Source organism: Mesocricetus auratus, unplaced genomic scaffold (genome assembly GCF_017639785.1).
Source record: "Mesocricetus auratus isolate SY011 unplaced genomic scaffold, BCM_Maur_2.0 Super-Scaffold_15014, whole genome shotgun sequence".
NCBI classification, from domain to species: Eukaryota; Metazoa; Chordata; class Mammalia; order Rodentia; family Cricetidae; genus Mesocricetus; species Mesocricetus auratus.
The window spans coordinates 46,806,123-46,831,483 of record NW_024429186.1 but is presented as its reverse complement, the minus strand read 5'-3'; the positions used below and the strand labels follow the sequence as shown (position 1 = coordinate 46,831,483).

The window sequence follows — 25,361 nt, the reverse complement described above, 5'->3', positions numbered from 1 at the left end:
CCCCCAAGCGAGGGCCAATGAAATGCTCGCCTTTGCGGTTCTTGGGCGTGGCTCCCGTTAGCCAATGGGCGAACGCGGCAGAGGGAAAAGACAGAGGGCGAAGGGCCGGCCAGACGCAGGGACGCTGCGCGTCGTGAGTAGAGAAGCGAGGGCGCAGGCGGGCACCGGGTGGTGGTTCCGCTCTCCCGGGCCTCGGCGGGTGCTGGCTCTACTGGACGCCTGCGCTAGGCCCGCCAGAGACGCTGTGAGTGGCGGGGTGACCCCTGACTGCCGCGGCCTCTCCTTCGGCCATGTCTCCTGGTCGTTGGCGACGCCCTGGTCCGGGAGCTAGGGACTGGCAGCTGAGCCACCTCCTGCGGTTCTGCACCGCGCCGGAGGCTTCTAGGCCCTTCGTGGGGCTCCTGATTGTATCTTTCATTCGACTACTGACTTGGCTTGTAAATATCCGGCCTTGAGCTAGCTAGGTGCTGGTGAAAGTAGACAAGAGCTCCGTCCCTCTCATCATTCAGTGCCTCCTCCTCCTCCTCCTCCTCCTCCTCCTCCTCCTCCTCCTCCTCCTCCTCCTCCTCCTCCTCTTTTTCTTCTTCTTCTCTTCCTCTTCTTCTCCTCCTCCTTATTTGTGAGTGTGTGTGTGTGTGTGTGTGTGTCTTCATGAGTTTGTGTGCGCAGGAGCCCGCAGAGACCAGAAAAGGGAGTAAAGATCCTCTGGAACTGGAAGTTTTAGGTGATTGTGAGCCACCAAGTGGGTGCTGGGAACCAAAAAGTCCTGAGGCAAGACCAGTTAGCAGTTTTAACCATGGAGCCCCAACTCTGTCTTAATCACTGGACCAAGACTCGGTTTTAAAAATTCATGTCTTAGAACAGCCACTCATGGAACAGGTTACTTTATTCGTGTTTCCTCTACTGTAAAATGAGAGCTATGTAATCACCTAAGGACCTTGTAACTCGTAAAAATGTACACCATTGTAACACCATGCCCGCTAATTCCTATTCTCTGCTTGATGCTAGTTCTTTTAGAGTTAGAACAGCATAACAGGACCAAAACAGAATGATGGAACTATTGCTGGAAGGTCTTGGTTTGAATGTTGGTCAGTCAGTAGGTAGCTTAGGCATGGAGAAATCTTATCACCTCCACGTCAGACACACTTCTGTTTACTAGTGCCACTGAGCAGACAGACCATGGTGCATATGAGAATATTCATCAGATGTTGAACTCAGCAAAGCACTAGCTTTTCATTATGTTTGAATGGTTTATGATATGAACAGTACTAGACAATTTGTTTCATTGGTGGGGAAGAAACAGTGTTCGATGTTTATTCCATCACAGGTGAATAGTATGGATACTTGGTGTCTTAGTAAAGGTCTCTATTGCTGTGAAGAGACACCATGGCCATGGCAACTCTTATAAAGGGAAACAATTAATTGAGATGGCTTACATTTTCAGAGGTTCAGTTCATTATGACCAGGAGCCTGGCATCCTGCAGGCAGACATGGTGTTGGCTACATCTTGATATGCAGGCAATAGGGAATAGACTTAGACACTGGGCTGTATATTGAGCATATGTAAAACCTCAAAGACCGCCTCCACAGTGACACACTTCCTCCAACAAGGTCAGGCTTCCTAATAGTGCCACTTCCTTTGAGGGCCATTTTCTTTCAACCACCACAGTTGTATTTTAAATTCAGTGCATTATTTGTGGTAATTATAGGTTCTCATGCAGTTGTGAAGACAGAATTTTCTGTTCTGCCTGGTCCCACAACCTTTTAGTCCCAAATAAACACACAGAGGCCATTGTCTCAGGTTTCTTATTGGCTAGCTCTCTCTTAATTATTAACCTATTTCTGTTAATCTATGTATCTCCACATGGTCTTGGCTTACCAGAGAATGCCCAGGTGTCCTATTTTCCCAGTAGCTACATGGCATCTCCCTCATGACTCACTCTCCGAGTTCCTCTTCCCCAAATCCTCCTCATCTGGTATCCCCACCTATACTTCCTGCCTGGCTACATCCTGCTTGTTCATTGGCCAAAACAGCTTTATTCATCAACCAATTCAAGAAACGTATTCACAGCACACAGGAGGACATTCCCCATCACAGTTGTAAGAAATAATAGGGCTCCCATGTGACCTAGTTAGCTTTTCATCGCTGTGATAAGCACTATGGCCAAAAGCAACTTAGAAGAAAGGATTTATTTTATCTTACAGCTTATAGTCCACTGTGAGGAGCAGGAACTGAAGGAGAGGAGTGCTGCTTACTGGCTTGTTCAGTTTCATTTCTTGTGTATTTCACAACCACCTGACCAGGGATGGTACCACTCACAGTGGGCTTGGCCCTTCCACATCATCAATCAAGAAAATGCCCCACACTCTGTCATATGGAGGAATTTTCTCAACTGAAATTCCCTCTCCTTAGATGACTCTCGCTAGTGTCAATTTGACCAAAAACTAAGACAATGGTCTCTTGTCAACTTGACACAAACACATCACTATTAAGCCATAAACTTCCCTTTCTTATTTGTTCCCAAGATGCCATGTTACTATTTAAGATTTATTTATTATGTATACAATGTTCTGTCTGCGTGTTTGCCTGCACACTAGAAGAGGGCACCAGATCTCATTATGGATGGTTGGGAGCCACCATGTAGTTGCTGGGAATTGAACTCAGGACTCTGGAAGAGCAGCCAGTGTTCTGAACCTCTAAGCCATCTCTCCAGCCCACCATGTTATATTTATATCACAGCATAAAACATGTATAACTTTTATGTGTGGGGTGTTTCGCTGTATGTATGTTTGTGTATCATGTGAGTGTGTAGTACCCAGGGAGGTCAGAAGAGGGCACTGGGTCCCCTGGAACTGGAGTTTCAAGGACTTGTCAGCTGGTATGTGGGTTCTAGGAATCAAACCGGTGCTCTTAACAGCAGAACATCTCTCCAGCCACATAAGTATAACTTAAAAGTCCCATGGTCAGTAGATATGAGATGGTGTCTGTTAAGAGAAGCTTTTTCTTTGAGAGGAGCCTTCCCGCCCGCCTGGTTCTAGATCCGCATGAGTCCCAAATAAACACACAGAAGGCTATATTAATTATGAAGCTGTTGGCCTTGCTTGTCTCTTACTGGCTAGCTCTGCCTTAAGTAATTACCCCATAATTGTTAATCTAAGTATGTCTCTTACCGGAGAATAGTTCCAGGCTTCCTACCCCCAATGGCGTTACATGTTGACTCTCTTGTGTTTCCCCTTCCCAGAATCCTCCTCGACTCCTAGTCCCTCCTATCTAGGTTTTCTATTGGCCAGACAGTACTTTATTGACAAATGCACAGGCAAATAACAGGACTTCCCCAACAGGTGTCAGCTGCAGCAGTGTGGCATCCTGGTATCTATCTCTGCTGCTGGGTCAGACCTGCCAAGGGATGGGACAGCTCATGTCAAATGGAACCCCTGGAAGAGAGCTCAACTCAAATGTGGAAGGCCCTCACCTGCTTCATAGCACTGCCCAGGATACGAGTGAGGATGCTCAGTGTTTTCTGAAGTTGCAACATGAAGAGCACTAGAGATCCAAGTTGGTTGCTTAACCCACCTCTGGATCAAGACCAAGCCCTTTCCCAGGGGCAGTGGTAGCCATACCCACTTCCATAACCCTTACGTTAATCCATTTCTGACTGACTCTGAAGATGAGTACATAAAAAAATCTGGACCCCACACCCAGGCAACAAGGGGCCACAGCACTGGTTTGAACCGTTACTCTGCATGGGGACCACAAAAGCATATGGGACACTGAACTCATCTTTCCTTCTACCAAATGGTTACTGTTATACTGACCTTCCATTCTTCCTTGTGGAAGGAGATGGCTTAAATACATAATTTTAGAAAAGAGTCCTGCAGTCTTTAATATTTTCTAAATGTTAGAAGTCCCGATTTTGGATCAAGGTCCTTACTCAGGGAGACCTGGCCTTCCTTCATTCAAGGAGTTCTGGATCTCTACACTGGATTAGTCTGGAAATTGGTTGGTGCCCAGATTCCATAGTGTTATGCTACAATGTAGCCTTCCTTTCTTTTGTTCTCAATATTTTCTGCTTCTGTAGATCAAGCAAAAACTTATGCTTCTTGCCAGTACCAAAAGTTCACACAGGTCAGGCCACTATAAAGATGTTTTGCCTCTGTCTCCATTACAGTAAATATACTCATTTTGCTTCTGGTGATTTAATACTGCATCTTGACCCCCCCATCCAGGACTCAAACCTATCACCTTTATTTCAGTGTTGTCTGGCACAAGAAGAGCAAGCAACAAAACTCCTCAGTGTGCTGGTGCCACTCCCATTGTCTTGAGTTTTTAGGATCATTGAAGGGCATGTCTTCTGGACCCTCCTATTGTGAAGAACTAGGTTTTGCATGTACTCACTCCAGCATTCCAATTCTTCTGAGCCTTAAAATCCCTTCAACATGAAGCCAAAGATGTCAGATGCCACCTTTTCTGTAGGCCATCTTGCTCTCCAGCCAGCCAATCAAGCTTAAGACTTTTTTAAGCTGTGTGAACGTCCACATTAAATCTAGAGTCTCCACTCTGCGGCTCCATATCTATACCCTTAGCCTGAGCCCATCTTACGTTCCTTCCACCATTATCCCATAGTTTAAAAAGTCATCCCCATGTAATTTCCCCAAATTTTTGCGTGAATGAATCAGGGTTAGGGTCACATGCAGTCAAGCTGACAATCTGGATTAGCCACCTCACCATTTGTCCATCTCCCCCAGGGATGAAATCTTGTAAGCTGAAATGCAGTATCACACTGGCAATTGACAAATTCCCTCAGATGTCCCCAGTGTTACGTTTCTGTGTGTAGCTCTATAAGTTATCATCCCTAAGGTAGAGGTTTATGCCCACCACCATGATCGAGATAATAGTTACATCACAAGGATCCTTCCAGATGTTCTTTATGATCACAATTTCCCCTGGTAGCCCTCCTGCAATTCTTCTCTTCCATAGTTTTCGTCATTTTAAGAATGTTGTACAGGGGCTGAAGAGATGGCTTGGGGCTGGAGAGATGGTTTGGTGGTTAAGAGCATGTACTGCTTGTATTAGTCAGCGTTATCTAGCAGAACTTATTAAATGAATATATATTCACATATACAAATATGAATATATATGTTCACACATATATATGTGTCATAAAGGCTGTGGTTCAATAGCTGTCTATCAATGGAAGGTCCAATAATCCAGTAGTTGTTTAGTTCATAAGGCTGAATGTCTAATCTGGTCTTCAGTATGTGCCAGAATCCTGAAGAAATAGAGGCTAGTGCCAGTCGCCAGTCAAGGAATGGCCATATGTGTGTGTGTGTGTGTGTGTGTGTGAGAGAGAGAGAGAGAGAGAGAGAGAGAGAGAGAGAGAGAGAGAGAGAGAGAGAGAGAGAGAGAGAAAGAGAGAGAGAGAGAGAGAGAGAGAACAGAGGCAAAGACCTTTCTTCTTTTATATCCTTTAGACAGGCTGCCACTAGAAGGTGTGGCCCAGGTTAAAGATGGACCCTACCACCTCAAAAGAGCTGTATTAGAAGTCAGTTTTCCCGCTTCAATGATTTAACTAAGAAAAGTCCCTCCCAGGTGTGCCCAGCTGCTTGGGTTTTAGTTAATTCCAGGTGTAGTCAAGTTGGCAACCAAGAACAGTTATCACATGCTCTTGCATAGGTCCAGGGTTCAGTTACCAACACCTACATCAGGAGGCTTATGGCCACCTAACTTCAGTTCCAGAAGGCCTTGTGTTCTGGCCTCTGCAGGCTCACACAATTATACAAAACAATAAACCTTTAATAAAAATGCTGTACAGCTGTAACTATATAGCACATAAGTTTTGGAATTGGTCTTACGTATAATCTCTTGAGAATCATCCATTTCGCTCCTTGTGATACATCCCTTGCACTCCTGAGTAGCTTTCTGTAATGTCTGTAATAGTATTATATTAACCATTCCCATGAAAGACAAGACACCTGAGTTGTCTGCAATTCTTGTCTCATGAATAAAGCTGTTTCGAACATTATTTTGCAGCTTTTTATACAAACTGTTTTCTTTTTTGTAGGATAAATGCTCAAGAGTCTGAGTGCTAGGTCATATGATAAGAGTTTGTTTAGATAACCACCAGACTATTTCCAAAGTGACTTTACCACTTTACATTCCTACCAGCAGGGTTTGGGTGGTCCAGTTTCTCCTCCTTGTCACCAGACTTAGATGCTGTTACTGTTTTGTCTTAACCATTCTGCCTCATGAACAGTAGAAATGGTTTTTGGTTTGTAGAAGGCGTATTTGATTTGCTGGGCGTATTTGATATAGCTTAGTGGTAGAGCGCGAGGATGAACAAGGCCTAGTAGTTCCTGGTATTGGAGGAAAGAAAGACACGACAAGAAGGATATTGTCAATTTAATACTACACACGGGGTGAGCTGTGGTAGACCTCTGTGGGCCAGCTGGCCTGTAGTCATACCATTTGTCTACGTTTGTTTATACTGGTGTGTGATTTTGAGCATGTGCTTCTTACTTTAGAAGGGTGAAAAAATATACAAGCTATTCTCGGCTTGCCTTATTTGAAGATCTGTACAGCAGTCTTTTTCACTAATTTCACATAAGAATTTACCTTTCATTCGTGTGTGTGTGTGTGTGTGTGTGTGTGTGTGTGTGTGTGTGTAGTTAACACATTAGAGATCTGGCCTTTATTCATGAACATAATTGCAAATTTTAAAAACACTTATAAACTTATGGCTTCTTCTGATAGCAAACAGAAGTGTGTTTTTTATAATTTAAGTTTCTAGATTATTTATTACATCATAACAACAATTTTCTAATCTGCTTTTAACTGGTTTAATTAGCGTCACATTTACTAAATCACCACAAGAGGTCTCCTCTTTCCATGTAGAAAGCATCCCCATGGCTCTCTGCTTAGTTTCAAGCAGGAAGTGTTTCTCAGATATCAGTCTGCAAAGCTGAAGTTGGAAATGTAAAAACTCACCGAATTTTTTTTTGTTTTTTTTTTTTCGAGACATGATTTCTCTGTATTGTTTTGGAGGCTGTCCTGGAACTAGCTCTGTAGACCAGGCTGGCCTCGAACTCACAGAGATCCGACTGCCTCTGCCTCTCGAGTGCTGGGATTAAAGGTGTGCGCCACCAACGCCCGGCTACTCACCGAATTTTTAAGCTTTTATTTCTAGATATAAATTTAATTTTTGCTATAACTCTGTTTAAGGACAACACCTAATGTTTTTAGACAGCATAACTAAAATAAAACTGGCCTTACCCTTATTTAAGCTGGATTTAAAAATGAGCTAAAGTAACTCCAGCAAAAGTATTCAGGGCTCAGAGACCCTGCTGTTCACTTGCTGAGTAACAGCCTCTCCGGCTTGATGTTTGCACATGGGTAGCTGGCTACTGGAGACTGCTAACCAACAGATACTGGCAAGTCTTTGCTTTACGCTGAGGAAATGGAAATAAGTTGTCCTTGTTCTTCTTTTAGCTCTGCCTGCTCCCTCCCTGCTTGATCTTCCTCACTGAAAACTCTCTTAGTTTTTGACACAGGATCTCACTATGTAGTCCTGGGTGGTCTGGAGCTTACTATGTAGACCAGGCTGGCCTCGGACTCACAGAGATCTCATGCCTCTGCATCCCAAGTGCTGGCATTAAAGGAGTGCACCATCACACTGTGCTTGAAAACTTTTAGTCACTGTTTTAGACTCATGTCAAAAAAAAATCTCTAGTATGAATCTTTCCCCTCACCCCCTTTTAAAGGGCTCCTTTAGACATGGACACAGTCCATGTCCCCAAGCACCATCATGGGTAGTATTTGTGTCTTCAGGTCATCCGTCTTCTCCATTAGACCATGGATTATGGGACCTTTCTTTGTACCTCTCTTGTTGGACATTGCCTCATTATAGTTTTGTACTAAGTATAGCAAACATTTAGTGAGCATTTATGAATGAGTGAATAGGTGGGCACGGCATTTAAATGAGAAGTTGGGTAAGATCTTCACCAATGAGGTTGGTTGGGGGTAGAATTAATAGAGGGAATAGCTTGAATAAGAAAGTCCAGATTTGTAAATGAAATGGACAACAAAGGAGTTATTAGGGGTGGGCATAGGTGGAGAGAGCTTTAACAATGTCTGGTAAGGTTGAGACTGCAGGATGTAGCAGAGGCAGAGATTTGTGGTGATAGACAGCCTTGGTAGAAAGATGGAATCTGGCATCAGGGCTCACACCTTACCACCTCAACACCCCACCATTTCCTCAACTAAAATACTTCCCACGCAGGCATCTTTTAAGTTTTCTTCTCTCTTTTGAGTTCTAGAATCATCTAGAGCCCTGACTTGTAGGAAAGAGTACTAGGTTCAAATGCAACACTGACACAAATTGCTGTGAAACATTGAGCAAGTTCCTTTAAATGCATGCATTTATTAATGCCCCACCTTGTTCCAGAAAGGATTTAGAGTGTCAGCATGTTACTTAATATTGAGGCTTCAGTTTCCTCATCTCTAAATGAGAGGTTTCATGTAGCTGACCTAAGTTCCTTCCAGCTCTAACACTTTGTGACTCTGATTCCAGATTTTGTTGGTCGACTTCCCTTAGGAGTCCTGCCAACACTTCATATTTAGAATATGCAAACTAAAAGAAAAAAATAAGCTCACAACCCTGCCCCTCTGCTCATTTATCTTTGTGTGTATGTGTTCATGTGTGAATGTCACATATGTGTGTTTGCATATAGAGGTCAGGATCAACATTGAGTGTCCTCAATCCTTCTGTTGTGGGCCATCCACCAGAGACATGGGTTTAAGCCAAGAAAGTCTTTATTAGTTGACTGGTGACTACACTGGGTGTTTGGGACCCCAGTGTAAGCCTAAGCCTTTCTCAGGGTGAGCTTTTAAGCACAAAAACCATGTTCTATATTGACATGCTTCAGTTAAAAAGAACAACTAGCCAGAAGTGAAACATCAGAAGCCAATCAGTAAGTTTGGTATAGAGACTTCCCCATAACTAGAAACTTTGATGGATTAGGTCTTTGTTTTCATTTTGGCAAGTGGTGGGGTCTATGTGCTGGGTTTTATGGCCAGAGTGGTATTTCCATCAAAGAAGTCAGTTGTGTTAAGTTCTGAGGCCCTGTTACATTTCCATCTTAGTTTCTGGAAGGTCTCACACTGATCCTCGTGCTCACCAATTAGGCTAGATTTACTGTTCAAGAAGGGGTCTTTCTGTCTCTACTTCCCCATCACTGGGATTATAGGTGCATGCTGTCAAATGGGCTTTTTACAAGAATGCTGGAGGTCCAAACTCAAGTTCTCATGTTTGTGGGCAAGTACTTTACTCAGTAAACCATTCTTGCTATTGGGTTCTGTAAGTGACATCACCATCCTACCAGTGATCCAGGACCAAAGTGTAGTATCATCTTTAAGTCTTCTAGCTCTTGTCTCCATATGCCCCTTTCTTTCTATCCTGTGACTAAGTACTTTTCTATGAAGCCCTTGTTAACTATTTCTTTACAATTCTGTATTTATTTATTTTGAAGCAGACTATAGCCATATTGCTCAGGCTAGCCTCAAATTTCTGTGCTCAAGTGATCCTCTTGCCTCAGCCTCTGAAGTAGCTGGGATTATAGGCCCATGTCACCATATCTGACTTGATCTTTGGTCTTGCTGCTGCTGTCTGAGTACATTTCCTGGAGCACAGCCTTTGCGATGCCAGTGCTCTGCTCTGACATCTCAGTGACTCCCTGCTGTCTGCAGAATGTAGTTCAGATATCCTGGCTGCAAGACCTTTCGTGACCTGGCAGTGCAATGTCTTACTCCTCATGACCTCCATGGACGAACCAAACTACCTACAGCATGCCTTACTTTCCTCCATGGCTTATAGCCTGTCCTAACTGTGCCTGGCTTTGTTGTCTGTTGAATCATTTCTGTCCTTATTTTAGCTCTTTCAAGGCTTGTATCAAGTCTTGTCATTAATTTTAACTACTTGGTGACTTGAGCCATCCATCCTGGATTAACTTGTAATTTCCTCAAAGACAGAGACCACATTTTACTTTCCTTTCAATCCCCACCCCTCCCACCTGGCACACTACTAGAGAACTTGAATTAAGGTAAATCAATTGAGACTTAATCAAAGATTATTTTTTAGGCTCATGGCTGGAAACCATCTGAACAAATCCTCTTTTCACAAATGAGAAAACCCAGGGTCAGAGAAGTGAAATTGCTCCTCAGCTGTCTGACATGGGTTTGTCTGTGCTCTGGTGACCCACTGTTTCTCTTCCCTAAATAGATCTACTTTTATTTTCCTTTCCCTACCTGGATAGAAGCACTGTAACCCTGTCACATATTTCCCTATGGGACTATAGTTTGTCATTTGTCATTTTGTTTTTGAAATGTATGTTGGAAGTAGAGCTGGTTTGAGCAAATATATATATATATAGTTTTTGTTTTTCGAGACAAGGTTTCTCTGTATTGTTTTGGAGCCTGTCCTGGAACTCACTCTGTAGACCAGACTGGCCTCGAACTCACAGAGATCCGCCTGTCTCTGCCTCCCGAGTGCTGGGATTAAAGGCGTGTGCCACCAATGCCCGGCGAGAAAATCTATATTTATGCAGAAAATAAACATTAAGGGACAACACTGCAGACAATTAAGGTTCAAACAATGAAATTTAAACTAGAAGGGACCTTAGACATCATCTAGCCCAACCTCTCATTTAGAGACAGGAGTGACTGACTGGTCAATAATATCAGCTATTGGCACAAGAACCGACACGGAGCTGTGGTGTAAGTCACTAGCTGTGTGGGACTCTGGTTGATGGCTCATGAGAGTACTGTTTTATGTGTCTAGATCAAATGACGGTGTTCGGAAAAATTTCGAGGCAGCTTTGCAGCTTAAAGAAAACCTCATGGTCATGTGACTCCAGATACTTCTGGGAATGGTTGAATACAGTGTTTAATAAGTAAGTGATTCTAATTAAGTGAAGAAATGTAGGAATTTTTATTACTGGACAGGTTCTAAATTGCTCTTTGGCTAGTTGGTTATTTCTTGTGTTTCAAATTATTTTTCTTTTGAACAATATGGATAGTATGATCCTATTTTTACAAACAAAATAAAACATAAACAGAAAAATAACTTATAAAATATTAACTTGCTTGTGTGCGTTAGTGGATTTTTTCTTTTTAAAGTTTTTTTTCTGTTTTACTTTGTGTATGTGTGTTGCCTGCATGTATGAATGTGCACCATGTGTGTACCTGGTGCCCACAGAACTTAGAAGGGCAGCATCACCTGGAGCTGGAGCTACAGATGGTTGTGAGCCACCATGTAGGTGCTGGGAACTGAACCCAGGTTCTCTACAAGAGCAATAATTGCTCTTTCCCAATAAGCCGTCTCTCCAGCCTCAAGTGGGGTTTTTCTTATTCGTCTACTGATACCCTTCAAGTTACCTAAAATGAATGTTTAGTCTTTTTATACTCAACAGTATATGTAACTTTGAAATCACTCATTCTCTAGCTTCTTGAGGACTGTTATTGCCTTTTGAGTCCTACTGGGAGGACTCTGGTATTTAAACACTTAGTGTGGCTATATGCGGTGGCTCACACCTTTAATTCCAGCACTTGAGAGACAGAAGCAGGAGAATCTCTGTGAATTCAAGGCCATTCTGGTCTATATAGTAAATTCCAGAACAGTCAGGACTACATAGAGAAAAATTTAAATAAAAGTAAAAACTTAGTATGTGGCATACTCATAGAAGTACTGTATTGAAACAGGTATAACAAACTCTTACTACTTAATAACACCATTGTGACTGCAAAGAAAAAGCCATTTGCAGAAATTAGTAAATATCACAAAGAGACTAATTTGAAAATGGCTTAAAAATTATTCCTTTTTTAATCATTTGTTTAAGATAGAGTCTCTCTGTAGCTCTGGATGTCTTGGAACTTGGTATGTAGACCACGCTAGCTTTGAACTCATAGAGATCCAGCAGCCTCTGCTTCCCAAGTGCTGGGATTAAAAGTGTGTGCTACCATGCCTGGTTTCTCCTTAATGGTTTGTCAGTAATGGAACATGGTTCCCAGACAGTCATTATATTATGATTGGGATCTCTGCTGTCAAGTTCCATAAAACAAATGAATGCTTGCCTAATACTGGGAGGGCCTGGGTTTAAGCCCCAGAACCAGAACAACAAATAAAATAAAATACCACCATGCCAGGTATGAGATCACGTACCTGTAATCTCACCATTGAGGAGGCAAGGGGAAAAAAATCACAAGTTCAAGGCTAATTTGGCTGGCACAGTGGGACTCTGCCTCACTGGTATATCTTATTAGAGCTTGCCAGAGTGTAAAACTAAAGGAAAAAAAAAAAGAAAGGAAGGAAGGAAAAAAGAAAGAAAAAGAGCTACAACTTTTATTTTCATGGATCCCATTAACACACTTAATCCTCAGTCACTTGAAATAAAAATGTATTTTTGGTCCATATTTATATTGGTGAACACAGCTAAGAAACTAGTGACAGTGGAAGTAAGCTACTTCTGTTTTCTTGTCAATAGAATAGATTATGAACGCCTCAGGGATGTTGGCCCTGATAGGGCAGCATCTGAGTGGCTACTTCGGTGTGGGGCTAAAGTACGCTACTGTGGCCATCAGAAGTGGCTACAGGACTACAACAGCCTCCCGGGAGGCCCCATGGACAGATACAAGATTCAAGCAATTGATGCCACCGATTCTTGTATCATGGACATTGGATTTGATCACATGGGTAAGTCCTGTCATTTGCTTCTAGGGCACGCAGGTGATTTACAATGAATGTTTTGTTACAGTTTGCTCACTGTGATAGTCATGGTCATGTTTATGTTTTTTGCCCATTTCAGTAAAATTGTTTGTTTATTCCTGCATTAGGTATTTATTTTCAAAGTAAATAGAGATCATGTGATATACAACTTTCTCCCTTATGATCTTCTTTCTGTGTTCTTTTGTTCACTTATAATCAAACTTATGTCTTTGTGAACCCTTCAGTAACATAAGACTAATTATATCCAGACAGCTTCTGCTTATGTGAAAGTTTCTTTCTTTCCAATGCATGCTGTGTAATGAATATGTCATATGGTCAACACCAGTTTCCATGGGATGGTCAAAGCCAGGAACAGTCCTGTTCATGAACCAAGAACTGTTAGTCATGGTAATAGTAAAACAGATTCTTAAACTGTGCATTTCCCCCCCCAGAGGGCCTAGAGCATGTTGAAAAAATAACACTATGCAAGTGTCATTATGTTGACGATAACTGTTTGCAGAGGCTTAGTCGATTTGAAAATTTACGAAAAAGCCTGTTTGAAATGGAATTAATTACCTGTGGGAATGTTACAGACAACGGCATCATTGCTTTGCGACATTTTAGGTAAGTGGTCAAAACAGAAACCTGATAAAGTGAATAACCAGAATACATAACAATAATCTTAGTACTGCAGCAGTCTGAGATGTTTGAAACATTAGAACCAAAGAACTAAACCATTTATTTCTACATTAGCTGGGGTGGCAAGGCTTCTTCCTCTGCAGAAACTTGAATGACTTTAAGAACTTCCGGGGGGTGTTTGTTTGTTTGCATTATTATTAATATTTATGTACAAAGGAGATATGTTTTGTAGGTATATAGGCATAAAAAGACTCAGAAATATCAGTGAAATAAGGAAAAATGATAATTTTAAAGTCTTGCATGAGTTTCATTTAAAGTAGCCTTCCAAGACTGCTTCTCTAAAAGCCATTTGGAAGATGTGGGGTGATGTAAACGCCTTCTACATGCTACTTTTCCTAAACATCATATAAATTGAATTCATTTTTACAGCCATAAAGACCACACTGCAGTGACTTTGTTTTTTTCTCTGTTTTCAGGAACCTCCGGTATTTGTTCTTAAGTGATCTTCCTGGAGTAAAAGATAAAGACAATCTTGCCCAAGTCCTTAAGACGGCACTGCCTTCTCTAGAACTGAAATTAAACCTGATGTAAAATAAGTGTCTGATGTCACTTACAGGGTCATTTGAAATTGCTGATACTAAATAGCTAGCTACAAATACTACAGAATCACCGAGAGACCTGAGTAGATGACTTAGGAATGGAGAGTGGGTGTTAGGTAGAAAATATTTACTCAGAAGTGACTCACTAAAGTTACTTAGTTAGAAGTGAAAAATTATGTACATTGAATCACTTTAAAAATATGATGTAACATTTTAATTCTAATATATTCCTTATTGGCATATATACTGTAGATATTTCTTGGTGTAGATATTGGCATAGAGTTCTTTAAACTGCAATGCAAATAGTCTCTTTGATATTATAGTAACTTACATCTTTAAAGGCACTGAAGCATGTTGCTGTGAATGTCGGAGTAGGAAAACCTGGAGCTCAGTTACAGAGTCAGTGATGGAGTGAGTCTGTTGTACACAGTGGTCAGTGGTGCTAACAGCGTGCTGTACTGCTTCCCAGGGCTGCATGCATTGCTCAAGCTCCTGCATTGCTGTGCTCTTCATAGTACACACTTTTTAAAATACCCTTTCTCAGAATGAAAAGTGCTCGTTAATTTGTCCTACTTTTAAGCTTGGACTACTGCTAGCTAAAACTGAACACAGGTTCTTGTCTACAGCCAACTAGTTCTGCTGGTAAAACAAATCAGGAACCAGACTATCCTTTCTCCCCATCTGCTTCAAACAAAATGTTAAGCTAAATTTTGCTGTCCCTCAAATATTTTGAATGCTACCTCCCATGAACTCAAGGGACATAAAATATAAATATGAAAATGAATTTTATATATAGAAAAACACTAATAAAGAATGTCATAAGGGGATAAAACCTAGTCTTTAATTTTTTACTTGAAATAGCTGTAATTCCATGGTTATAAGTTATATGCTGATTCATGTGTAGGTTTCTGTATGTATGGTTGGGTATCATGTTACTGAATTTAAATTTGACTTCTGCAGTCCAACTTTTAGGCAGAAATGGGAGCTTTAGCTGTTTTTAGAACTATGCTTCTGGAAAAACACCTAATTTGTGGGAATATGAAAATTATATATATATATATATATGTACATATATATCCCTACCACTTACAAGTGAGAAAAATTGAAAATAAAAACGAAGACAAGGAGGAAGACGTGTAGAGTGGTCTTGTGCAGTGTTTGGTGATTCCATGTGGGAGAAGAGGTTTGCAGAAGGGGCTCCATTGAGCATAAGCCTAACTGTAATAAGTAGACTATACCAGAGAAAGACAAGTCCTTTTATCTCAGGTTTGCTTTAGTACTGTGTGGTCCAACAGCCAATTCATCATGCTTTCATCTGGAGAGTCTTTTCTAGTCTATAGTTTTCTAAAACTACTAGATAAACTAGGCAGTTACAATCATTTGCGTCTTTCAAATACACTTTTATTGATTTAAAGGGGAAAAGGGCAATTTTAACTACTCACAGAAGTTGATATCCTTCCTTGTCATTTAAATCATGGCTATTTAAAGGAACTGAATAATATTGGAGTTGTTTTTTTAACCCACTGTCAGATCTGTGGAGTAAACTATATATATTTAGGAAGCCTTAATTTGCTTTGCAGTAGCCAAGATTATTGAACAGATGACAGAATTTAGTGAACTACATTGCAGTAAGTGAATGGGGCTAAGGGATGTCATGAAATTGACACAGGAAGAAAATGAGAGTGCAGAAGAAATGTTCTGAGGATGCAGTAAAATAGATCTTTAAATCCATTTCTGAGAACTCCTGTGAACTAGCAGCCCATGGACCAGAAATGGTAGTGAGAAGCTGTATGGGGCTCACATTGCCCACGTCCAAGGGACAGGGAGAAAAGCTTTGCTACTACGTAATTTTAATCTTTTTTTTTTTTTTTTTTTTTTTTTTTTTTGGTTTTTCGAGACAGGGTTTCTCTGTGGTTTTGGAGGCTGTCTTGGAACTAGCTCTTGTAGACCAGGCTGGCCTTGAACTCACAGAGATCCGCCTGCCTCTGCCTCCCGAGTGCTGGGATTAAAGGCGTGCACCACCAACGCCCGGCCATAATTTTAATCTTAAATCTCACTGTTTAAAACTAAAAATCCTCGGTATTTTTTACCACTTCCTTATTTATTATGCTCTTTATATATGTACAAGTGTATGAATGTGTGTTCACAGACATATACATGATATAATATAATGTAATAAGAGATACTTAAAGGAGAAAATATCAGTTAACAACCTACATGTTTCCTGATTGAAATTAAAGTTCACAAGCAATTCTGTCTAAATCCAGATCATATGTGAGTTTTGTTTATAGAAAGTTTTCAGGTGAGAGAGTGAGCTGAAGAATAGAGTGATAATTATTTTCAGGCTGCCAGGTTCATTCTGTGGGTCTCGTTCTATCCCTTTCTGACACAGCCTTTCCTAGGGCAAAGATAAAAGTATATGTAAGAGATATGTAAGTATCTCATCTGTTATATACGCACAAAAACTACAAAGTTTTAAGACTTTGGATATTTCAATCAACTTAGATATTCTAAAATATGTCTTAAAACACAGAAATCAAGAAAGAGCAAACAGGAAATAGAATCACAGACATTTAGATTTCAGGAACTAAAATCATACCTAAATATGATTTGAAAACAACATTAGAGATAGGACCCAAGGCAGCACAGGTCTAAAAAAACACATACGGGCATTTTATAACTCACTTCCCACATGTGACAGAGCAAACGGAAGCATAAGTCCTTTTGCCATCATGTACTGTCGCAGCTATCGGCAGGAGATACAGTTTATATCCTGTCTGTAGTTCCGCTGCCTAGATACTCAAACACAGTGAAATCAAGCTTTTGATTTCTTCTCTGGACATCTTCACCAAGCATGGAAGTCTGGATCTGGAATTTCTCTCCATATCTTGCCCAGTGGCCTCCAGCTTCCAGTTTGTGTTTTCTCCTGATGTGTGCTCTATACAGGAATCAAATGTGTACACTTTTTCTTCAAATTGTGGACCACTTCTTCATCACTCTGCCAGTTCCTTAAATATTTGGAAAATGGTAGTTAAGTTTCTTGGTACTACAGTGGTACTTCTTATTGTCCAAGGCTGGAAGGATGCTGCTGCTAGTTAGCTGAGGTAGGTACTGCAACTGAAAACATAAAACACAAAGGCAGGTTCAAAACTAGGCTGTGGAGTGGGTTTCCTTATTATTTAGAATATATCACAGGAGAAACCACTTTGGGGGTCCCTTAAAAAATCCAGAACCTGAGAGAGAGAGAGAGAGAGAGAGAGAGAGAGAGAGAGAGAGAGAGAAGCGTTTCAATTTGGTTACTTCCTTTTCTTTCAAAAGTTTGATTTATATTTAAAAATCAACTCAAGCCAGGTATGTTGACACAAAATGTAATTCCAGCACTGAAGCAGTAAAATCACAATGGAACAAATCTGGGTTATGTAGGGAGACCCGCCTCCAAAAAAAAGGCAAAAACACAAAAGCAACCAAGATCTTGGGTTAAGTTCCCACCACCATGAACAAACACACAGAACCCATGTTAAAAAGGAAAAACACACAGGACTGGAGGTATGTCTCAGGAATAACTTGCTTGCTTACATGTGAGAGGCCTACACACATACAGACACACACACACACACACAGACACGCACGCACGCACGCACGCACGCACGCACACACGCCTGTTGCCTGGTACTTCTGGACTGAGGATTCTGGGGCTGCAAGCCACAGTAGTCAGTCAACCTAGATTCCAACTCAATACCAGGCAACAGGCATGGATCCATTTGGAAGTGTAACCTTGGATGTTTCTGTAAAGCAGTGCACCAGTTTTACCCCAGTCAGGTGCTTTCGACTCTGTCTCAGGGTCTTCCTCACTGACTTGTCATGTTGTCTTGTCAAATCCCCAGCTTCTCGAATGCTGTCAAAATATGGATGCTTCAGCAGCTCTTCGCATGTCAGCCTCTCAACAGGGTCCATGTGGAGGCAACCCTGAAAGTAGAAAATCCCTTTTTACTTCTTGAAGTTGCAAAAACTTATATTTTCTTCTTTGAAAGACTGAGCGCATTCATTCATTTTTGATTTTTTAAATAATTTTCCTAGGTGCTTAAACTTTGTGCATGAGTATTTTGCTTGCATGTATGGATACCCACCACATCCTGTGTGCCTGGTGCTCACAGAGGTCAGAAGAGAGCATTGGATCCCCTGGATCTGAGGTTACACATGGTTGGGAATCATTTGGTTGCTGGGAACCAAACCCAAGTCCTCTACAAGGACAGGTGCTCTTAACTGCTGAGCCTCTTCGACACTGTATGGGGTGTGGTGTGATAATTAGATACATGCACACAAGTGTGTAGTGAAGATAATTAGCAATTCCATTTCCCTAAACAGTTTCTCTGTTAGGAGCCTTAACTCTTCTCTGGTTCTTCTATGCAACAACTTATGTTACTGTGCTGCAGCGCATTAGAACATGGCCCTGACTGTGTTTGCAGCGTTTGTCCAGCATCTGCATCCTCCTCCTTCCTACCCTTCCTCGACTCTGGTGACCACTAGTTCACTCTCTACTTGTATGAAATCAACCTTTTTTTTTTTAACCTGAGCACCAGTGAGAAATAAATTTTCTGTGAAACACTAAACACTCTCCGTTGGATATAGAAGGGGTAAATGTTGGGAGGGGGTTTCCTCCTCATGTTTTTGAGGCATTTGGTGCCCTGCCACAGGGGAGTACATGATTTTGGAGTCCAGCTCAGTGGCCAATGGGAGTAATTTGTTTAGCTGTGTTTATTCTAGAATCAGGCTCATGCATGGTAGAAATGAAGTTCATAGAGTTGTCGGTCTCCACCACTCTAGTTCTTCCATTCCCCTTCTAGAATCTGCCAGCCTTTTTGATAGTTAGGTCTAGAAACGGTCTGTGCATCACAAGCATGTATGTCCACAAGGAAAGGCATGGCCTTTTATATTACATCATCATTAACTACTTTTTTGCTCTCAAGCAGACCGTGGAGCTCATACTCAAGATATCACTGACAGCCATATACACCAAAGAAATATCTCAATTTGTCCTTTGACAATTTCATGCATGTATATAGCATCAGTGAACTTTGACTACTTTTTGAAATATTGAGAAGTTGGCTATATATTGAAAATTGTTGCTGTACCATATTTTACATAAGCTGCATTTCTAAAAATATATATGTAAATCAACTTTAAAATGTATATAGGAGTTGACTATTTAAAGATTTATTTATTTGTATTTACATGTATGACTGCCTGCCTGCATATCAGTCTGTGCACAACATGTGTGCAGTGCCCGCAGAAGCCAGAGAAGAGCATCAGAATCTCTGGAGCTGGAACATGTTTAATGATTTTTATCCTTGCTTTATGTGCATTGGTGTTTTGCCTGAATGTATGTCTATGTGAGGCTGTCAGTTTCCCTGAACTGGAATTCCGGATAGTCGTGAGCCACTCTTAACCACTGAGCCATCTCTTCAGCCCTAAATTGATGTTTTTCAAAGGAGAAGGATTTTAAAGAAGCATTTCATCAATTGACATTTAATTCTGACAACTGTGTGCTTCCTGGTCTCTTAAAAGTCATGATTTTACCTTTAAGAAGCCCAAGGCAGGGTAGGAGATGTTTGGAAATTTCGACTCAAGAGTTTCCTGTCAAAAAGAAACGGGACTTTTAATTGACAGCATACATTTTAATTATAGCTACCTCACTAAATTTCTTTTGAGTAGACCTTCCTGGCATCTTCCTCGCCTCCTCCACCCCTTCCCACTCTGCCTCCCACCAGTAATAACCTCCTTGTGACTATCCATACGCCTCTTCTCCCATCACCTCCAAAGTGCTTTTCCAGTTTTGTTTCCTAATCGCTCCCTTTCTTTCCTGAATTAGGTAACATTATACGTAAACACGGATGGGAGAAAATGAAACAAGCAGCAGCAACCACACGCATGCCACGCTACTAGTCTCCTTTTTTCCTTGCTTTGTATTGCCTTTCCTGACAATAGTAACTTCTGACACTTAAATTAGCATCATTATCGAAGTGGGCATTAATTATTGCATTTATTGACATTTGTATGAAGGGAATTTCAAAATACGTTTTATCCCTACCTTGATGAAGTAATGCTTATTGGATTTCTGGAGTGAACACTGTTTCTCTTATCTGCCCAGTGTAGAGTCTCCCAGCAGGCTCTCATCTCCCTCCGCCCAGTTAAGGCTAGTGCATGGCCCTCACTTGGTGGAGAGTAACACTGCTCTGAATAGGCAAGTTAAGGAGGTGTCTCGCTGAGAAGGCTAATTGAAGACGGAAGCTGAGCAGAACCAATGTCCACAGTGCATCGCATGTGTGACTGTGTAATGGGAGCCGAGGGCTGGAGCAATTGTCAGCTTCATCAGTGTATGGGCCTGGGGCTGTAGATCCAAGCTTCATAGTGTTATTTTAGACAGGGAGCTAGCTTCAACACATTCTCAATTGCATGCTAATGACCAAAAAAGGAAGGGCCACCATTTACCAAGAGGAAAAAAATCCTAACTTGCCCTTGTGTTAGTCCTTGAGAGCATAGCTTTTGCCCCCGCAACTTATCTAACATAAACAATGCTGCAAACTGACATTGCTAATGTCAGCTCTCCTATCTCGGGAACCATGCCTAGGACGACCTGCATTGGCTGTAATACACCAGGTTCCTCCAGCCTGCTGAACCGGTTGCCCAGCCCCAGCAGTCGGCAGGCCTTGCTGGGCAGGGTTACTGACCCTGCAGAGGGAGAGGGCACAGATGTCTAACCAGCACAGCCCTGTGCTGCTGCTTCCTGTGTTTCTGTCAACAGGAAATCCCTTGCAGGACAACCTCTGGGACCCAGGAGAGGTGCTTCACATTTATAGAACCGTGGCTGTTTCTGAGCTTTGCCAGCAAACAGGCAGGCAGGAAATTGCTAAGGGATATTTGGTGCAGCGCTGGGGATGTCCAGGTCACAAGGGAGCCAGTGGGTGGCTTCTCATTAGCCAGGTGCTGCGCTTGCCTCTCCATCCCAGCATGACCCACTTTCCCGAGGCTGGCAATGCCGTGGGGAGATGGACACTGCTGGTGACAGAAGGCAGCTGCAAGGGACAGGAGGAACTTCTACCTGGAAGTGTTAGCCTCCAGCTGAAAGCACCTTTGCCGGACAGGAAAAACTTCACTCACAACCCTTAATTGCCCTTAAATTTTATCATTACTCTTTTCTTTGCTGTGCTAAGAGGCCACAGGGTCTGCGGGCACACTCTACCACCGCGCTGCACTCACCCCAAGCCAGGAAATACTTTTTTACTATAATACAGATTCATTAGAAGACATTTCAAAACTGCAAAAAAAAAAAGGGGGGGGGGTGAAAAGAGTACCCAAAAATCTCACTACAAAGAGATACCCACTGTAAATTAGACATGGTCGTGCACACATTTAATCCCAATACTTGAAAGGTGAAGGCAAAAGAATCAGGAGCTTAAGGCCAGTCTGGGCTGTCTCAAAAATAAACAAAAAGCCAGGCGGTGGTGGCACACGCCTTTAATCCCAGCACTCAGGAGATGGGGCAGGTGGATCTCTGTGAGTTTGAGGCCAGCTAGAGCTGTTACACAGAGAAACCCTGTCTCAAAAAAACAGAAAAAAAAAAAAAAACAAGAGAGAAAGATACCCTTTCTAACTATTTACTTAGCAAATGTAAAGAGGTTTGCATACTTAGTCTGTGTAGAATGTGCCTGTAATCTCAGCAATCAGGATCATGAGGTTGGAGAATCAAAAGTTCAAAGCCAGGGCTAAAGAAATGGCCGAGCTGTTAAGTGTGCTGGCTGCTTTTCCCCCTGTGGTTTAATTCCCAGCACCCACATGGTGGCTTAGGATCCTCTGTAACTCCACTTCCAGAGGTTTGCACAGGCCCCAGACGTGCAAGCAATGCACAGACACACATGCAGACACAAACACCCATATTCATAAAGAATTACATTTTTACAAGTGCAAAGCTAGCCTGGGCTATAAAATAAGACCTCCTCTTAAAGAGAAAATAAAGAAAATTCGCATGATTTCCTGGAGGTTGCCATATATATATATATATATATTTTTTTTTTTTTTGGTTTTTCGAGACAGGGTTTCTCTATATTGTTTTGGAGACTGTCCTGGAACTAGCTCTGTAGACCAGACTGGCCTCGAACTCACAGAGATCCGCCTGCCTCTGCCTCCCGAGTGCTGGGATTAAAGGCGTGCGCCACCAACGCCCGGCTGCCATATTTTTTTTTACATTTTTGTGTGCATTTAATAGAAATATTTTAAGTTATACTGTTCAATACCCACACTCTCCACTCAATAACCTGCTGCAGACTTTTCCACATGAATAAACATAGAACTAATTGTATTTATTAGCCCTGTGACTGTTATTGACCATGTTCTCCTACCAAATACTAAAGGTAATGATGTAAACGCTATACCTCCATACCCTTGTCTAATGGTTTCACCGGGGTGAATTATTAAAAGTGGGCTGGGCATTTAGATTTTCTTAGTACTTTTTAAAGGAGTGTTCCCCCACATTAACCATACAGCAGCAGCGTAGGTTATTATGGTTTTACTCCATGTTCTGGGAAGCAAGTACACTGCAGAATGGGGAATTAGGACAAAGCTAGGGAAAAGTAGCTGCTGGCAGCAGATGAGTCACTGTTTAGGTTTGCTTAAAGGCTGATTGGCTCCGCTGATGACAGCGATAAAGCGACCTGTGCAGCCAGGGCTGTCTGTTTTGCCTCCCTGGCCCATGGCTGGCTAACCTCTGCTCCCAGGGCCTTCTAAGTTTGAACCAAGGCCAGGATCCTGCTCACCAGCTTGCTCCAATGTTCTTTGTCACTCACTCTTAGACAAAATGTTCAACGCAGGCTGAGCCATGGGCTCCAGGAAAGCGAGTAACTACCAAAACCTGGCTAGCCTGACGTAAAGAGCCGCCTCCAGGATGAGGTACTCACCATATCCTCAGGGTCTGGAATTTTCACCCCACTGAAGTACTGATTCGTGCTAAACACTTGCTGGTGCCTGGGAATGAGGTCCCCTTTGGACAAGAAGAGACGGAAGGAAGTGAATGGGATTGCATAGGAAACATGGGGCTGTGACTTCCCTCCACGGTAGGCAGTGTGGAGCTGTGCCTCCAGCTGCTAAGGCTCCACAAGGAGGGGCACCCACACAGCATCCACTGGGCTCCACAGGGACAGTGTGTCAGGAACAGAACTGAAGGCTGCAAGGTTCTTGCCCTCTTGAGCTTACATTGTATCCGAACACTAAACCACATGAGCCAATGGAAGGTCTTCTGTATGTAAGACACTGACTTTTCCTGTGTCACCATTGGTGACCAATTGGAAACTTTGCCACCTACTGTTTAGAAGCATGTCAAACACTGAAACAGAGTTTCTAGATTCCTGTTAAATGACACTCATTATGTAGCCATGGCAGCCAAATGAGCTGGCAATGTCTTCATGCAAGTCCTAGGGATGTTACTGTGATAGACTTCTCTTGGGAAAATAGAATGAGGTGATGCCTCCCTGGGGCACAAATAACCATTTTCTAAGGCAGAAAGGAAACAAAGGCCCCTAGCCTAGAGCCTATGGTGCTGTCACAGAATTGGCCCCAGCTCTTAGCTAACCAGGGCTAAAATTGTACAGGGTCACTCGATTTACAACTTTACCTCTCACTCAAATCTAGAACCTTTCTCTATTGTAGACAAGCAAGCAAAAATACAGTCTCTGGGGTGATGACTCATATGTCTGAAAATGTTGTAATGAAACCCCTTAGCTTACATCCTAGCTTGAAAAATTAATTGCACGTACGTGCATAGAGGAGACATATATCCCCGTGCCTCCCAGCCTCTCCCACCAAGGCTACAGTGACATGAGGAGAGAGCCTTAAAGCCTCTGGGGAAACAGTCAAGGAAGTCTCAGTGGTCTTGCATGAGCTTCAAGACGTTAGTGGAGATATTAGAGGTAGGAACCACAGTCTTACCCACAGGCAGCTTTCAGTACTTTGGGAAGAAAAAGTTGCATGGAGATCATTGATACACAAGATTCTGGAGTAGAGAAATTCTACTTTAAATTGTAGAATTTAATTCTACTCTAGTAAGTAGAATCTAACCCCCTAGATTTTGAAAAGAACAGTCATTGCTTATGGACTTCTTAGCTGTCCCTCCCTTTCTTCTTCTGCCCTTACCATTCCCCTTAAAGCTAGAGGAAAAGCAAGACAAAAATAAAAATAGAAATAAGAATGGCACAAGAAAAATCAGCCTTCCTTCTTGATGCTGAGGAGGCCAAGCTCTTCCTCTACTGTGGAATCTGAATAATCCAAAAACTTGTCAGGCAGGCTGCAGTCAAGGACATCTAAATGAATCACCGTATCCCAGTACAGGTTTGGCATCCCTAACTAAAAAATCTGAAACCAAGCACCAACATGATACCACAGGTAGAAAATTCCATACTCGACATCAGGTCACAGTCAATACATGGGCACACTAAAATGATTATATAAAATGATCTGCAGGATTCGTGAATAAAGTGCAAATGAAACAAGTGAATTCCATGTTTAGACATGTAAGACATGTCATCGAAATCTCCAAAGTCATCAACACTTCTAGTTCGAGCACTCTGGATGAGGGAATATTCGGCTTGTAAGTGAAATCAGTTATCAGTTAAGACCTTGCAGGGTTTCTGTTGCCATGGCAATGCAACCTAAGCTCAAGAGATAAGTCCTTATCTTCTGGATAATTAGTAAATCCTCAGGAACCATTCATCATTGTTATTTGAATAAACCCTGAACGCTCTTAATGGAGTCACCTCAGTGAGGCTCGGAAGCTCCCGTGTCTAGTGAGCTGAGACTGTGGCGCTGTCATGGGGAAAGCTAGGCAGTTCTCTAAAAATCAGGACAGAAATACCACTTACCCAGGGTTTTCCTTATCAGATAGAGCTGGTCCACGTCAGATTTTCCTGGCCACAGAGGCACTCCAGACAGCAGCTCAGCAAAGACACAGCCAATCGCCCAAACATCTACTGGGGGTCCATACTGTGTGTCCCCCACCAGCAGCTCAGGCGAGCGGTACCACCTGGTGGCCACATAGTCTGTGTAGTAGTCACCTGGTCCGGCTGGCCAGTGAAGGAACATGGAAAACAGAAGAGTGGAAGCCCAGAAACCCAAACTGAGAGGGAAATGCTTAAGAAAGCTCATGGCTTTTCAGGGTCAGTGTTCTCAAGGCTAGCTGCTAGTTAAAATCACTTGGCCATAGGGATTCTCAAATTATTGATGCTTTGGTCTCATCCAAACCCAACTAATCAGAATACTTGGGGAGGGCCCAAGGTTACCAGTACAGTTTTTAAAGTTCCTCGTGTGTTAGTCTGCAGCCAAG

General features: G+C 42.2%; 2 protein-coding genes across 6 annotated transcripts in view; one reads left to right on the top strand and one right to left on the bottom strand.

Annotated features, from left to right (window-relative positions):
• The first annotated feature begins 68 nt into the window (after positions 1 to 68).
• Dmac2l (distal membrane arm assembly component 2 like) lies at positions 69 to 15,124 on the top strand. Of its 5 annotated transcripts, none has more exons than XM_021228820.2 (6): positions 77 to 133; positions 3,343 to 3,501; positions 10,833 to 10,944; positions 12,535 to 12,743; positions 13,208 to 13,379; positions 13,871 to 15,124. In XM_021228820.2, the coding sequence occupies exons 2-6, from the start codon at positions 3,408 to 3,410 to the stop codon at positions 13,983 to 13,985; spliced, it is 702 nt and encodes a 233-aa protein (XP_021084479.1). In that variant the 5' UTR covers positions 77 to 133; positions 3,343 to 3,407; the 3' UTR covers positions 13,986 to 15,124. The 5 variants fall into 5 exon arrangements, 4 of the variants coding, with proteins under 4 accessions (XP_012970864.1, XP_021084479.1, XP_012970862.1 ...); XR_005876303.1 differs by having other exon boundaries at positions 80 to 244; positions 13,276 to 13,379; positions 13,871 to 13,990; XM_013115408.2 differs by having other exon boundaries at positions 85 to 244.
• A 951-nt stretch (positions 15,125 to 16,075) lies between these two features.
• The window catches only part of Cdkl1 (cyclin dependent kinase like 1), a 42,470-nt gene continuing 33,184 nt past the window's right edge, over positions 16,076 to 25,361 (bottom strand). Inside the window, exons 6-10 of the mRNA XM_013115400.3 lie at positions 24,901 to 25,101; positions 22,945 to 23,027; positions 19,571 to 19,627; positions 17,804 to 17,959; positions 16,076 to 17,110 (exon numbers count right to left, since the gene is read on the bottom strand). Coding sequence (XP_012970854.1) covers positions 17,003 to 17,110; positions 17,804 to 17,959; positions 19,571 to 19,627; positions 22,945 to 23,027; positions 24,901 to 25,101 — 605 coding nt within the window. The 3' untranslated portion in view covers positions 16,076 to 17,002. The remainder of the gene's footprint in view (positions 17,111 to 17,803; positions 17,960 to 19,570; positions 19,628 to 22,944; positions 23,028 to 24,900; positions 25,102 to 25,361) is intronic.

Bases quoted from the DNA above. Each gene is read 5' to 3' on its own strand.
- Dmac2l (XM_021228820.2), top strand. From the start codon at position 3,408: ATGGGACAGCTCATGTCAAATGGAACCCCTGGAAGAGAGCTCAACTCA. The intron at 3,502-10,832 runs GTGAGGATGCTC...TTATGTGTCTAG, and splicing joins TAGCACTGCCCAGGATACGA to ATCAAATGACGGTGTTCGGA. The intron at 12,744-13,207 runs GTAAGTCCTGTC...TTCCCCCCCCAG, and splicing joins CATTGGATTTGATCACATGG to AGGGCCTAGAGCATGTTGAA.